The following is a 12,122-nucleotide window of genomic DNA, read 5'->3' on the forward strand; positions in this document are numbered from 1 at the left end:
CCACCTTCCCAGGTCGCTGGATGGGCTCGCAGAATATGCCGTGGCCTTCCCATGGGAAGACCTCAAAAAGTTTTTTTTGTGTGGGGTCTTCAGAAGCAGGGTGTCGAACCGGAACCGAACCGAACCGAAAACCGGAACAGAACCGCTATTTATAGCCGAACCGGAACTGGACCGAACCGAAATCTTTGCCACCATCTTGGAACTGAACCGGAACCGAACCGTAAAATAATATAACGGTAACCGGTTCAAAACGGTTCAAGGTAATATATATATGTTTTTCTTTTTTGTTAGTATCACAAAATCATCATATGGGAATAAAAAATTGGCAGCTGTATTTCTATCTATGGGATCAAATCGTCATATACAGAATTGAAAAGTATGGTAAGTTGTGGGTTTTTATGGCACTATGATTAACCATGTGTCACGTTGTCACGTGACGTCATGGTGTCAATACCTGTTGTCACGTGACCTCGTCACGTCATGTGACTTACTGCATCAAATCGATTTAATTTGATGAAGTCACTAGATGTATTAACATTGTTGGCAGCATAACGTAACATGACATCACGATTTCGCACCGATAGTCCCGTGACACCGCGTGACGTAAGCGATTTTCATAACCCCTAGTCGAGTGCTCGGGTTCATGACAATCAGCATGGCCAAACATTCAGGTAACGGTTCATGTCAATTAGATATGATAACCAATAGCCCAACACTAACAATATCTGAAGCTCAGCCCAAGCTTTTGCTTTGCAAACCCTTGCAGCCTAGGGCATGACTGTGATGAACACTGGCGGTATCAGATCACGTGGCCGCTTGTTTAAATTGCGAGTTGAGGAGATATCGACAGCTGTCTTTTTCCTTTATTTTTTTCTGCATCTGCTATTAGGGGAAAGCTATTTTATGTTTCCGCAAGCAATTAACGTTAGAAGTTATTTCTTAGCGCTATTTATTGAAAGTATAAGAAAAAATGTTGCAAGACCCATTTTACATTATTGAGGCACCCAATATGTTTTTGTTGTTGAACTGCATCCGAAAGATGTCCCTGAGTATAGAAGTACTGAAATTACTAAATACGACTTATTAATATGAGGTTACATAAAACTACACGTGTGTACGGAAGAAATACAAAAACAAAGGATATTTTAGTGACCTCAGAGAGACAGCCGAACGCTGGCAGTCGCTGTAAGTCTCACACGAGCGTCGTTCTCAAGTTTTTGCCCAAGTTTCGACGCCCTCTGTACTTTGCTTGAAGGAGCTATAAAAATAATTCTATACGTCACTAAATACTACTCAGGATCACTCTCTAACGCTAATAACTGCTTGAACTTGGCTTTGCTATTTTTTCTAGGCAATGGCAGTCGCCAAAAAATTCGAGAAATATGAGCATTGTTCATCCCCTCAACTCAAAGCCAGAAGCGGCCATGCGGCCTGGTGCCTATCTTATGCCGCCAACGTTTATCATACCCCCGCGCTGGGCTTTTAAAGGAAGAAAACGCGTGCTCAGCTCCAGGCATTGTTAGAGTTCGGCTATTCTCATCACCGCAGTGATTGGACACGAGCCACTACCCGAGTGTCTGCCAAGGCATTGATTGTTACGAGCCGATGTATGGTGCACAAGCTGTCGTCCTGTCCAATCCATGAGCCGCTTTCGACTGTGGTCAGGCGGGTGGTTTTGAACCTACAATTGCGACATCAATCTTTGGGAAGACAAGACTAAAAGAAAGTGTCTCATTTAATGCTCGCAATTTCACCACGACAAAGAAGCTTCTGAATTAGTGGCGGCCAGTGCGAGTATACTTGGGCTAGGTGACCAGTACGCCTCGAAAAAGTCATGAGCATTCCAACCCGATGTCGTTTTATGACCCATCTAAGCTTCACGGGGTGCAAAATAAAAGCAATGAAGGGTTGCGGTTAACAAGTGTCAAATAAAATTGTCGAATGAACACACACACCAACAGAGGAGGAAATTCCTCAGGAATAGTTTCAGCCTTTCCAGTATGGTGAAGAAGGAAGACCAGCGAAGCTGTACTATGCTGTAAATGAAGTAATGGCCGGCCGCAAGTCGGCAAGCCAGAGTGGAAAGCCTGAAGAGGTTGCCGCCGTCATTTATAGATGGCGTTAGCTGTCCAGAGTTTAGTGTCATCATTTGTTTGCTGACGGACACGACACTGGGGAAACTAGCCCTTAACAGCTCCGCTGTATAAAGAGGTGCGTGTGCGTGTGAGGGGGGAAGGGGGGAGTTTTAAAAACATACTGTGTTTTAAAGGCTCCTCTTCCGTGCATCTTTGGCGCAGACCAAAAAGCGTGACTCCGGAAACTACTTTGCTTGCAAAAACGCTCTGACCAAGAAGCACGTTTTTGTCGTGCCAGTCGCTCGCGCCGTTCCTAGTGAAAAGCGTCTGACTCGCAACTAAACGGTCGTGGGCTCGAAGCCCGCCTAAAATTCTTAATTTTTTTTTTTCTTTATGGTACAATATTTACGTTCAAAAGTGAAATCATTTGAGACGTACGGCGACCTTTAATTCGCATTACATGTCATGTTTTAATCACTCTCATTCCACGCGTTATGTCACGTTTCATATGAGCATTGTGCATTGCTTGAAATTCTTGTGCGAGGGTATGTCGCTCTGGGCGTCATGAGCCTATCGATCAATCCGGATTTTCCAGTCACGCCACCGACATCGGCTTTTCCGCGACATGAGCTCCTTAACGCTATCGAACTAAAATCATCAGTTAGCAAAGGTGATGCTCATTTGCAGGTTAAATTGACCGGTGTCTTGTCAAGAACAAACCTAAACAGCCAGGCTATGCCAGCTTATTCTGCATAAGAAAATTTTCACTTGGGCAAGCGCTATTTTGGGCCAGATTCGATCCGAGTGCGAAGGTGCGTATAGATTAGAGTGGACAATTGCGATTACTTCTTGTTGCATGATTAGTGGCATGCATGCGGTGCTGAGTGTAAACAATGTTTGGTTAGAACAACAAGCATTTGAATTGCCGCTCGGTGTTTCTATAAAAAATAGACTGGAAGGAATTATCCTAAAACTTTTGTTACATTCTGAAAATTTCATTGCTTTTAGCTCAGTTGTGTCGTCATCATATACATATATATTGTGAAGTAAATTTCGTAACCCTTATTTCGTAATTAGCATAAGCACGAGGTGCTCATTTCATAATTTTATGTGATGTAATTAATTCCTTGGTTCAAGGACACAATCACGATTTCATTTTTAACACTGCGACACAAAGTTGTATTAATCACGTGTATTTTAGGCGACCTACCGCACTTTGCGACAACATTTTATACCGTGTAAATAGGTCAGCTTGAACTTTAGAATTTTACTTAAACACGAAGAAAGCACAATAAAATACAGTATAGTTCTAAATTTGAAGCTGATCTATTTACAGGTATGTACCAACCAGCTGAACTCTTTGCTCTTGTACTTAAACATTTTTATTCAGGTAAAATATATGTTACTGGTAAAAAAAGGGATGTGGAGTCGTATGAACACGACGTTATGTATGTTAATGTAGATGTTTTTCTACTCTTGCGTCGAAATTAAATAACTGAATTTAATATTTTTCGTACCTAAAAACAAAAGTAAATTGCACAGACGATCGAAGAAACTATATAGTTATTCGTTTCACGGCGTAAATAGTGTATATGGCCAGAAGAACGCAGGAAATGTATTCTCAATTTAGCGGTTCAAACCGGTTCGAACCGTTATTTTTTGCTCCCCGGAACTGAACTGGAACCGAACCGAAAGCCATGAACCCAAACCGGAACCGAACTGATCAAAATTTCGGTTCGACACTCTGTTCAGAAGTCCCAGGTGTACAAGGGCCGCATCTCCACACTCGACGCCTTAAAGCAGCGCATCGAGGTAGCGTTCCCTCTCACAAAGGGACAAGAGCGAGCTACGCGGAGAGTATGAGATCAGGCTTGGCCTCTGCACTTGCCGAGTTGGAGGACACGTCGAAGTCCTGCTTCCGTCTGAAGTAGAGCCCTAGGGCCCTGCCTAGAACTGATCAGACAATAGTCTTTTGATCAAACTAACATCTTCCCGTCAAGTGTACGGTTCATTTATTTGATTACTCTGACAAAGGTCCTTTGCAGGGCTGTCAAATAATTGCCTCACGGAGCCTGGCCACACTTGTCGCGGCTCCGCCCTCTTTTCTCCTTCGTTACCTTTATCTTTTGCAGTCCGGCGTGGCACATTATGTTAAACTTCACAGCAACAAAAATGCCGAGTCCGCTGGTGAAGCAACTAAACATCATGATTCAGGGTAAACAAAGGCATTATACAAATACACAATTTAACGAGCCTAACCTGGGTAAAAAAAAGTCCAACACAAGAATGGAATTCTACCCAAACCGAGACGTGAGAAACCCTGCGACGGTACTGTGCCGCAAACTGCCAGACCGAACCCGAAACTAACCAAAAGCCCTTGTCCGATGGACGCGCCATCTGAGGGATGCGGTCACGAATAGCGGCATTCCGTCTGCTGCTTCTCAAGGACGCGTCCTCTTAAAAACAAAAAATAGTTTTTCACTTCTTACTTTTTATTCCGGTAATGGTAAGCGTTGAAACTTTGGCATCTTCCTCGAACGGCTGGGGCTACGTTCTGACAGAGTTTAAGCTCTCCGCGATGTCTATACTCCTTTTTTACCTTACGTCCGAGCGCAGCGAGTGTTACGATCCATCGGAGCCAATCAAAGGCCGTGCGAGCGTTACGTTACCTTGGAGAGGGGACAGAGCGACACGTGGAAAGCGTATCACGGACTAAGTCCACAGAACGGGATTGGTTAGGATAGCTTGTAGCGTTCGCTGCGTCCGGACGTAAGGTAAAACGGAGCTTATTCTTGCGGTGCAGAAAACACAGTCCTGTTTTCTCGCGGGCTCCCTGTACATTTTTAATAAGAGCGTTTGCGATCTCCACGAAATGTCGCGTTTTCATTGGTGAGATGTCGTCCTGGCTGTCGGAACAATGCCCCGCCCATCGCCGAATATGATTTTGGTGTGTTCTTTTTTTTTATTGTTCTTTTTTTATTGGGAAATCGGTCATGCATCGTTGTTATTTATGGATTTCAAGGATGCTTAGAACCAGCAGAATGAGTTATCACCATATTTAAGTGATCTCAGAAACCTCCTCGGAATTTCTGACACTGGCACCCCCCAATTTTTTTTTCGTAATTTTTTTCAGGAGATTTATTGTGGTGTCGGTTACGACCCAATTAATATTCTGCTACAGAGTCACGTAATATTTTTTTAATAAAGCCAAAAAACGCAACTGCTTGAAACCGAAACCGAAACTCCCGCACCGAACGGAGAAGTGGAGAGGAGAGAGTGAATGGGCGGAAGTCACGTGGCTACACCCAACCGTGGGATTTTTTTTTCTTCACCGCGCTGCAGATAAAATACGTTGCGGAATACGTTCGCCGTGCGATTCCTTTTCAGTGATATTTGTTCCGCTCGCTGTTCTGTACTTCAAGATGAGTTGTTTTGTAGATTTAATGGCAATTAGTAGTGAGTGCCCGTGGTGAATTCCGTGATCGGCTCCGAAAAGAATACTCCCAAGATGTTGCGTCAAAAGCTGCCTCACATGTCCTTCATTTGAAAGTGATTGCGCGGCAGAGGTGTTAAAAATGAAATCCCATAGCATTTAGTTCAGCGACGTATTGTCCACAACAATTTTTTTTTCAGTGATAATTGTAAAAAGAAAGAGATCTAAACATCGCAAAATGCCTGAAAAAAAAAAAGAATGGAACGCCCATTAGGGATGGCATTTGTCCCCACTGCGTGGGAAGCGGACGTCTTTCCAGTGAGCTACTGAAAGAACACTTTCGTTCATAGTAATGCAGCCGGTCGACTGGATGTCGGAAAGTTTGCTACCGATTTCCCTCCCGTACATGCAGTCCTGGCTTGAAGTCGGGCAGTACCACGCATTGGTCACATTGGCACCTAGTAAAGAAACCGTATTCAACTCGAAGTACGCACTTCGTGCTTGACGTTTGAGCGAGCGATGTCTTCAGCCACGAGAAGGGACGACGGCTCGGCGACGTCTTCGTGCAATCAGTTTGCTGGTCGGGCGAGTCGTACGGGATGAATATTAATTCTTTTGATCGGTCGAATATTTCTCTCTCGAAGAAAGACTGAATTCGCCGGTACCGTGAATGACAGTTCTGAAGTAGAGTTCCCACGCCCGTCGTCCGCTGCCACCCGCAAGTCCCACGAAACGCGAAACGACGCCGTGTTGAGAATTATGCAGCGAACACACAGAATGCGTCCGGTTGTCTGTGCAACCTTTTCTTCTTTTCTTTCAATCACGTGTTTGTAGTTTTTTGGAAACCAAAAAAAATCGGTTTCACTTTTTTTTTCTATTTTTAGTATTGACTGTGTGTCTTCAATGAACCACCACTTTGATTAAATTTGGTGGTCGTGTCTAAACATTAGAAAACGGCCCGTCACCACGGAAAAGAGAGTGAGCGCGACTCAAACCGCCCAGTTCTCGATCGGCGGTTTTCGGGCTGAAAGAAACCGAATTTCGAACCGCAAATTCTGTTCTGGGTAGCTGGTCTCTCAGATGTCACGTACAACTAAAAACCTCGGCGAGCATAACTACCCTGTCAGTGTCCATTTAAGCCAATCAGACAACAACCCGTCTGGTCACCTTTTCAAGTGACTCCAAGTTACGCCTTTCGTCCTCATTTGTGTGTTTCGTTTGAAGCGATTTTTGATGAATTGATAAAACGATTACCCTGTAAACGCAAGACAGTCAAACTCTTGTGGCAGGGACAGTAGACTAACCAGGATGATTTTTCCGCTACAGATGTCGCACCTCTTGGAGCTCTGCACTGATGAGTTCTTAGAGGCCCTTGAAGCAACAGCTGACAAAGGGGAGCAATTCGACACCGTGTCCATGTGCAGAGCATTCGCTGCCAGTGCCATGCTGCGAACAGCGTTTAGTTTCAAGATGGACGAGCAGGACAAGACTGGAAGGGACATCAGCAAGTGCGTGGACAAACTCACTCTCAGGAACATTGCGCTCTTCGATGGAGGACTTCTGCACTGGCTTTCAAGTAAGTTCGCACTTAAATGCGTGATTCACATATTTGCGTCTAAGTCTGATCAAATGCTTTGCGGCCACTTGTATACAGGTGGCCACCACGTAAGCGCTTATAACCGCTTACGATTATAACCTATTACGGTTATAACAGCTTACGATTATAACCGCTTACGGTTATAACCTCCACGAAGAAAGAACGGCACATTGGCGCCATCTACCAGGTAGCCCTAGAGCAATTCTGATCTGCGTATAATTATACTTCGTTTCACCGTAACCTGGAAAAAACCGAAGGCTACGAACCCTCGACCAGATCACAGCGACGGAGGTGAAACACGTGACAACCCTTACCAAAGGTACAGGATCGAGAGCGTAACCAACGCCGCCTCGAATACAAAGCCGGAGCGCTCGGAGAGATGACGTCCGACAACGTCAGAGACGAGGGCCGAACGCTCAAATTGCCTGAGCCGTTGGCAATGGCAGTAGCGATACACGACCGCGCGCCGGTACGATGCTCATCCAGGTCGAAACGGGCAGGGGTGGGGATTAAACCCAGAATCCTGGGTTCTGCAGCGCAAGCTTTCGCTTTCCGTGGTCCGAGCTGGTGTGCGCCAGCCAGCTCGGCCACCGATTGCCCCCAGTCATCTTGGCCTTGTTCGCCTTAAACGTCTTCACTGACATACCGATGCCGTTGTGATGCCGAGTTTCTCAGTGTTGAAGTAACACGAGGCTCGAATGTGACAGTGTACCGATTTCCGAACGACAATGATCTTTGTGATGATTGAATACGAGCGATCCCGCGGGACAACCTTGTCATCTTGAGCCACAGCAGGGTGGGAACTTCCACATATTTTTTTTAAAGTCATGGTTTGCTCTTGTAGAACGGAAAAATCAGTATAAATGTTGTCACGCGATAGTGGAGAGCGTGACTGGATTTGCGGAAATGAACGTTTCGATATTCGATAATTGTCGTGCTTGGTCCTTACTGAAACCAACACATGTAACATCATCTGCTTTGCGTGCACGACACTATTATCCTTTGACGCACGGATACGGCGTTTCAGCAGCCAACTTCAAGTAATATCACTGACCCAACCACGGAACAAACAGAACAGTCAAGTTACAACAACAACTAAAGACGCCGAAAACTTTTAAACAACTGATGATTTTAACATTCTTGTATTCTTTCGATTTAAGTTAAACTATACTTTTAAGATATAAACATATAGAAGCACACTATATATTTTTCAATGAAAGCCGCTGATCATGATTGTTCACCTGGCGATGGTTTCGCACTAAATCCTTTTTTTAAAGAACTTCATTTTGTCGATTTAGTTTCCCCTATTTGTTTAATTTTTATTGACTTGAAATCGGTCGTGTCCTTTCAGGTGGTAGACTGAAGATTTTTGTTTATTTTTCACTATTTTTCTTGAATCTCCTCTCCCTGACATATGTAGCCTCTTCACTCGGGCTTCCCATTGCCTACACGGACGCTGAAGTAATTCAGTAGAACTCCCCCGTTGACGACTCTACGGGGCGCGTGTTGGCTGTGCCATTAGGGAGCTTGCGTCGATCGTTTTCGCCGTCCCGCAACGCTCTCCGCAACCCGCTACGACACACGGAACTCTACAGTCATGGCACTCCCCTACTGAAAAAAACCATTTGAAATTCAAAATGGTCGACCCATTTGAATCAAACCTATCGATCCGTTTGAATCAAACGTGATTATGGGGTACGGGTACCCGTTTGAAACGGTACCCGTTCGAAACGGTACCCATTTGATACGGATGCCCGTTTGATACAGGTGCCCGCTTCATACAGGTGCCCGTTCGACCTGGCACGTGACCACACGTTTGAACGTGCCATTCGGATTCGCTAGCCCTAAATGGGTATCGTCTGGGAGGTAGGTTATTTTAAACTTATTTAGGACGTCCCGAAACTCATCAACGTATTTATAACATGGAGAAAACACGTAGAACAAATGCGCTCGCGTAGGTGCGTGCGAATGGACAGGAAAACAGACACAAAGGATTGTTTTCAATTCTCCTCGAAGTTTATTACCTCTTCTGACGACAAGTACAAACGTGCAAGCGATCTGTGAAATGTGCGAGGCACTTTATACTTTTATGCAACTGAGAAGATTGCAAAGCAAACAAGAACCGTGGTAATTCTAAACTATACAGCTAGACTTTCGGAGAAATTATTCTCCCGGCTGCCGCGTGAATAGGCGCTGCACAATTCTACGGATAACCTGGAAGAGTACGCGTAGACGACTGGTCAATCGTTGCCAACACGTATTTTGCAGCGCACTTACCATAATAATAGCGGACTTGAAAGATGTAATCCATGATATTTGTCGTCACGGTCAAAGCAGGACAACTACACAAACACAAAAACGAGAAGGAAGGCTTGTTAAAGTTTCAACACGATGCGGCGCACAAGCTGACATTTGCCGAACCCAGCCAAACCGCAAGAATTCCTGACTTCTTTGAAGAATCGCTTGTTGCCGATATACGCGTAGGACTTTTCGAACACTTGTTGCACACCCCATACGTTGTCGAGAGACATTCTTATAAGACCGCAGGGAAAGGCGGCAGATCGAAGCAGGCAGGACAAACGAAGTTGCAACGGAAAACAAGCAGACAAAGAAACAAGCGACTGTCAACGCGCGCGCAGCCGGATCTGGCTATGCTTATCAGCCTGGAGCGTGCGCCACCCTCTCTCTGGTCACGCGACAGAGCTGACCAGAGAGGAGGAAGGGGGCGACGGCGAGGTCAAATACTTTACTAGGGGGAATACATTCCACTCCGCTCATTTGCATTAGACAGAACGCCTACAGCGCCGCTGACGGTGTGGAGGTCCGCGTCAGTCCACGCGCGTGTGCACCTGGAGGTTCGCGGCGGCCGCGGCGGTGTCGTCTCCGCGAGGTGCGTCGATGCACGAGGCACGTGCAACGTGCAACCCTTGGGAAGATTACGGCGGCACAGCGCAGCAAAGTATTTGGCGCAGCACTGAGCTATACTTCGGTTCACCTTATCTGCGAGCGAAGGCAAAGCTAAAAGCGCGAGAGCAGCGCTTTTTGCGTTTCTGCCCAGCTCGCGCGCTCGAGCAAAGCCTGAACGCGCGGAGCTTTCGTGCTCGCGCTTCCAGCTTTGCCTTCGCTCGCACATAAGGTGAAACGAAGTATATTTACCGCCCGGTAGCCGAGACCTCCACGACGATAGATGGCTCTCGCCAAGCCCAGAAAACGTGTCCGCGCCGAAGCTATTGTATTTGAGAGGAGTGGAATGTATTCCCCCTAGTAAAGTATTTGGCGAGGTCAAGGAGCAAGACACCGGGACACCCCACCCCCCCTCCCTCGCATCCCTCTCCTCATGCATTCTTAAAAAAAGAACAAAAAAACTTGCGGTTGGCTTTTTGTTGCAATGCAGTCAATGCTAGGGGAGAGGGTGCACGGACCGCTCTACACGCGCTTTTCTTCTCTCTTGGAGTTGCCACTGCACGTCGCGTTTGCAGCCTTGGAAAGCAGGCCCAAACGCGCTCATTTCAGCACGCATGCTGGAAATGGCGTCGGCCATGAGCTCGGCTTGCGCCCGAGCCAAAAAAGCACCCAGCACGAGCTCGTAATTTGACTGCTGCAACGGCGGGCGTGCTCTCGCAATGCTCGATGTTCTTGCAGGCACGTGTTCGCGCTACCTTCGCCGCGTCTTGAAATGAAGTGAAACGCACTCTAGAAGTACATTCTTTCATGCGGTCGCGTCTTCTGCGAGAGAGATTCGAGCTGAATAAGAAAATTGCGGCAAAAAAGATGGACAAAGTTTTAAAGTTCCGTCAAAAATATCGGCTCACCAATGTCGCGCGTTTACGTAAAGAAAGAAAAAAATGTGTTTAAGCGCACATCAGCGCACATAAAATATAAATACAATTACTTGCATTACGCGGACGATCTGAAATCAATGAACCGGCGCTCCCAGCCTTCCGGAAACATTGGCTGCCACGGCTCAAATAGCTAGGCGTGCCCAGGCCGCCGATCTGTACGTTCTATATCAAACGGGCTCCCGAGAGTCGTTTGATTAAACCGGTAAAGTTTGACGGTCACCGGTCACCCGCTTGTGCAACATGTTCACCGGTTTGAGCAAACGTGCGACAACTTTGCCCAAACGAGTCGCCCATTTGCCCCGACGAGTGACCCGTTTGCCAAAGAAGTGACCTGTTTGCCCAAATAGGTGACCGTTATGGCTCATACGGGGGCCCCTTTGGTAAACTGGTGACCGGTATGGCTAAACTGTTACCGGTATGGACCCGTTTATTTTCATACAGGCGCCAAATGGTTTTTTTCAGTAGGGATCGGCGCGCAGAAGCAGTTGCGGCTTCTTTGTTGCGGAGGGCTTAGCGGAGGCGGAAACGCGGTCTACAGAAACTCCCTATTGACTTGCCCGCGCTTCCGTCTCTAAGAAAAAGGGGAGCGATATTTGGTTCCTTCGGGGACCAAATGCTCTCAAACCACCGACCCCGTTAGTCCCCTGGGGGACTAACGGGAACGGGAGCAGCTTTTGCGCCCCTCTCGTTAGTCCCTCAAAGTTGTAAACGAGTACTAACTAACCATTGCGCCCCTCCATTTACACCCCCGGGACTAAATGTGGGTCCGGCCCTTGCCTTTCGAACCCTGGGACTAAATGTTGCGTTCTCGCCTTTAGACCCTTGTTACTAAAAGTTAAACCTTTTCATTTATTTCCCTGGAACTCAACGTTAATCCTCAACATTTGGTCCCGAGTCACCCAATTTTGAACACGCGTTGTTAGTCCTCTTCGACTAAAAATTGTACCCCACAAATTGCACACAACTGAAGAAACAATTATGCCGTTTAACACCTAAGACAGTGGGGCACCCTACTGAAAAAAACATTTGGCGCCTATATGAAAATAAACGGGTTCATACCGGTAACAGTTTAACCATACCGGTCACCAGTTTGTCAAAGGGGTCGCCCGTATGGCTCAAAGGGGTCCCCCGTATGAGCCATAACGGTCACCTATTTGAACAAACAGGTCACTCCT

General features: G+C 46.4%; 1 protein-coding gene across 1 annotated transcript in view; it reads left to right on the top strand.

Annotated features, from left to right (window-relative positions):
* The first annotated feature begins 6,834 nt into the window (after positions 1-6,834).
* LOC8035487 (cytochrome P450 3A6-like) overlaps positions 6,835-12,122 on the top strand; it is a 31,134-nt gene continuing 25,846 nt past the window's right edge. Inside the window, exon 1 of the mRNA XM_040216322.1 lies at positions 6,835-7,084. Within this exon, the coding sequence (XP_040072256.1) occupies positions 6,835-7,084 (250 nt within the window). The remainder of the gene's footprint in view (positions 7,085-12,122) is intronic.

This window comes from Ixodes scapularis, unplaced genomic scaffold (assembly GCF_016920785.2).
Source record: "Ixodes scapularis isolate PalLabHiFi unplaced genomic scaffold, ASM1692078v2 PGA_scaffold4__175_contigs__length_147842914, whole genome shotgun sequence".
NCBI classification, from domain to species: domain Eukaryota; kingdom Metazoa; phylum Arthropoda; class Arachnida; order Ixodida; family Ixodidae; genus Ixodes; species Ixodes scapularis.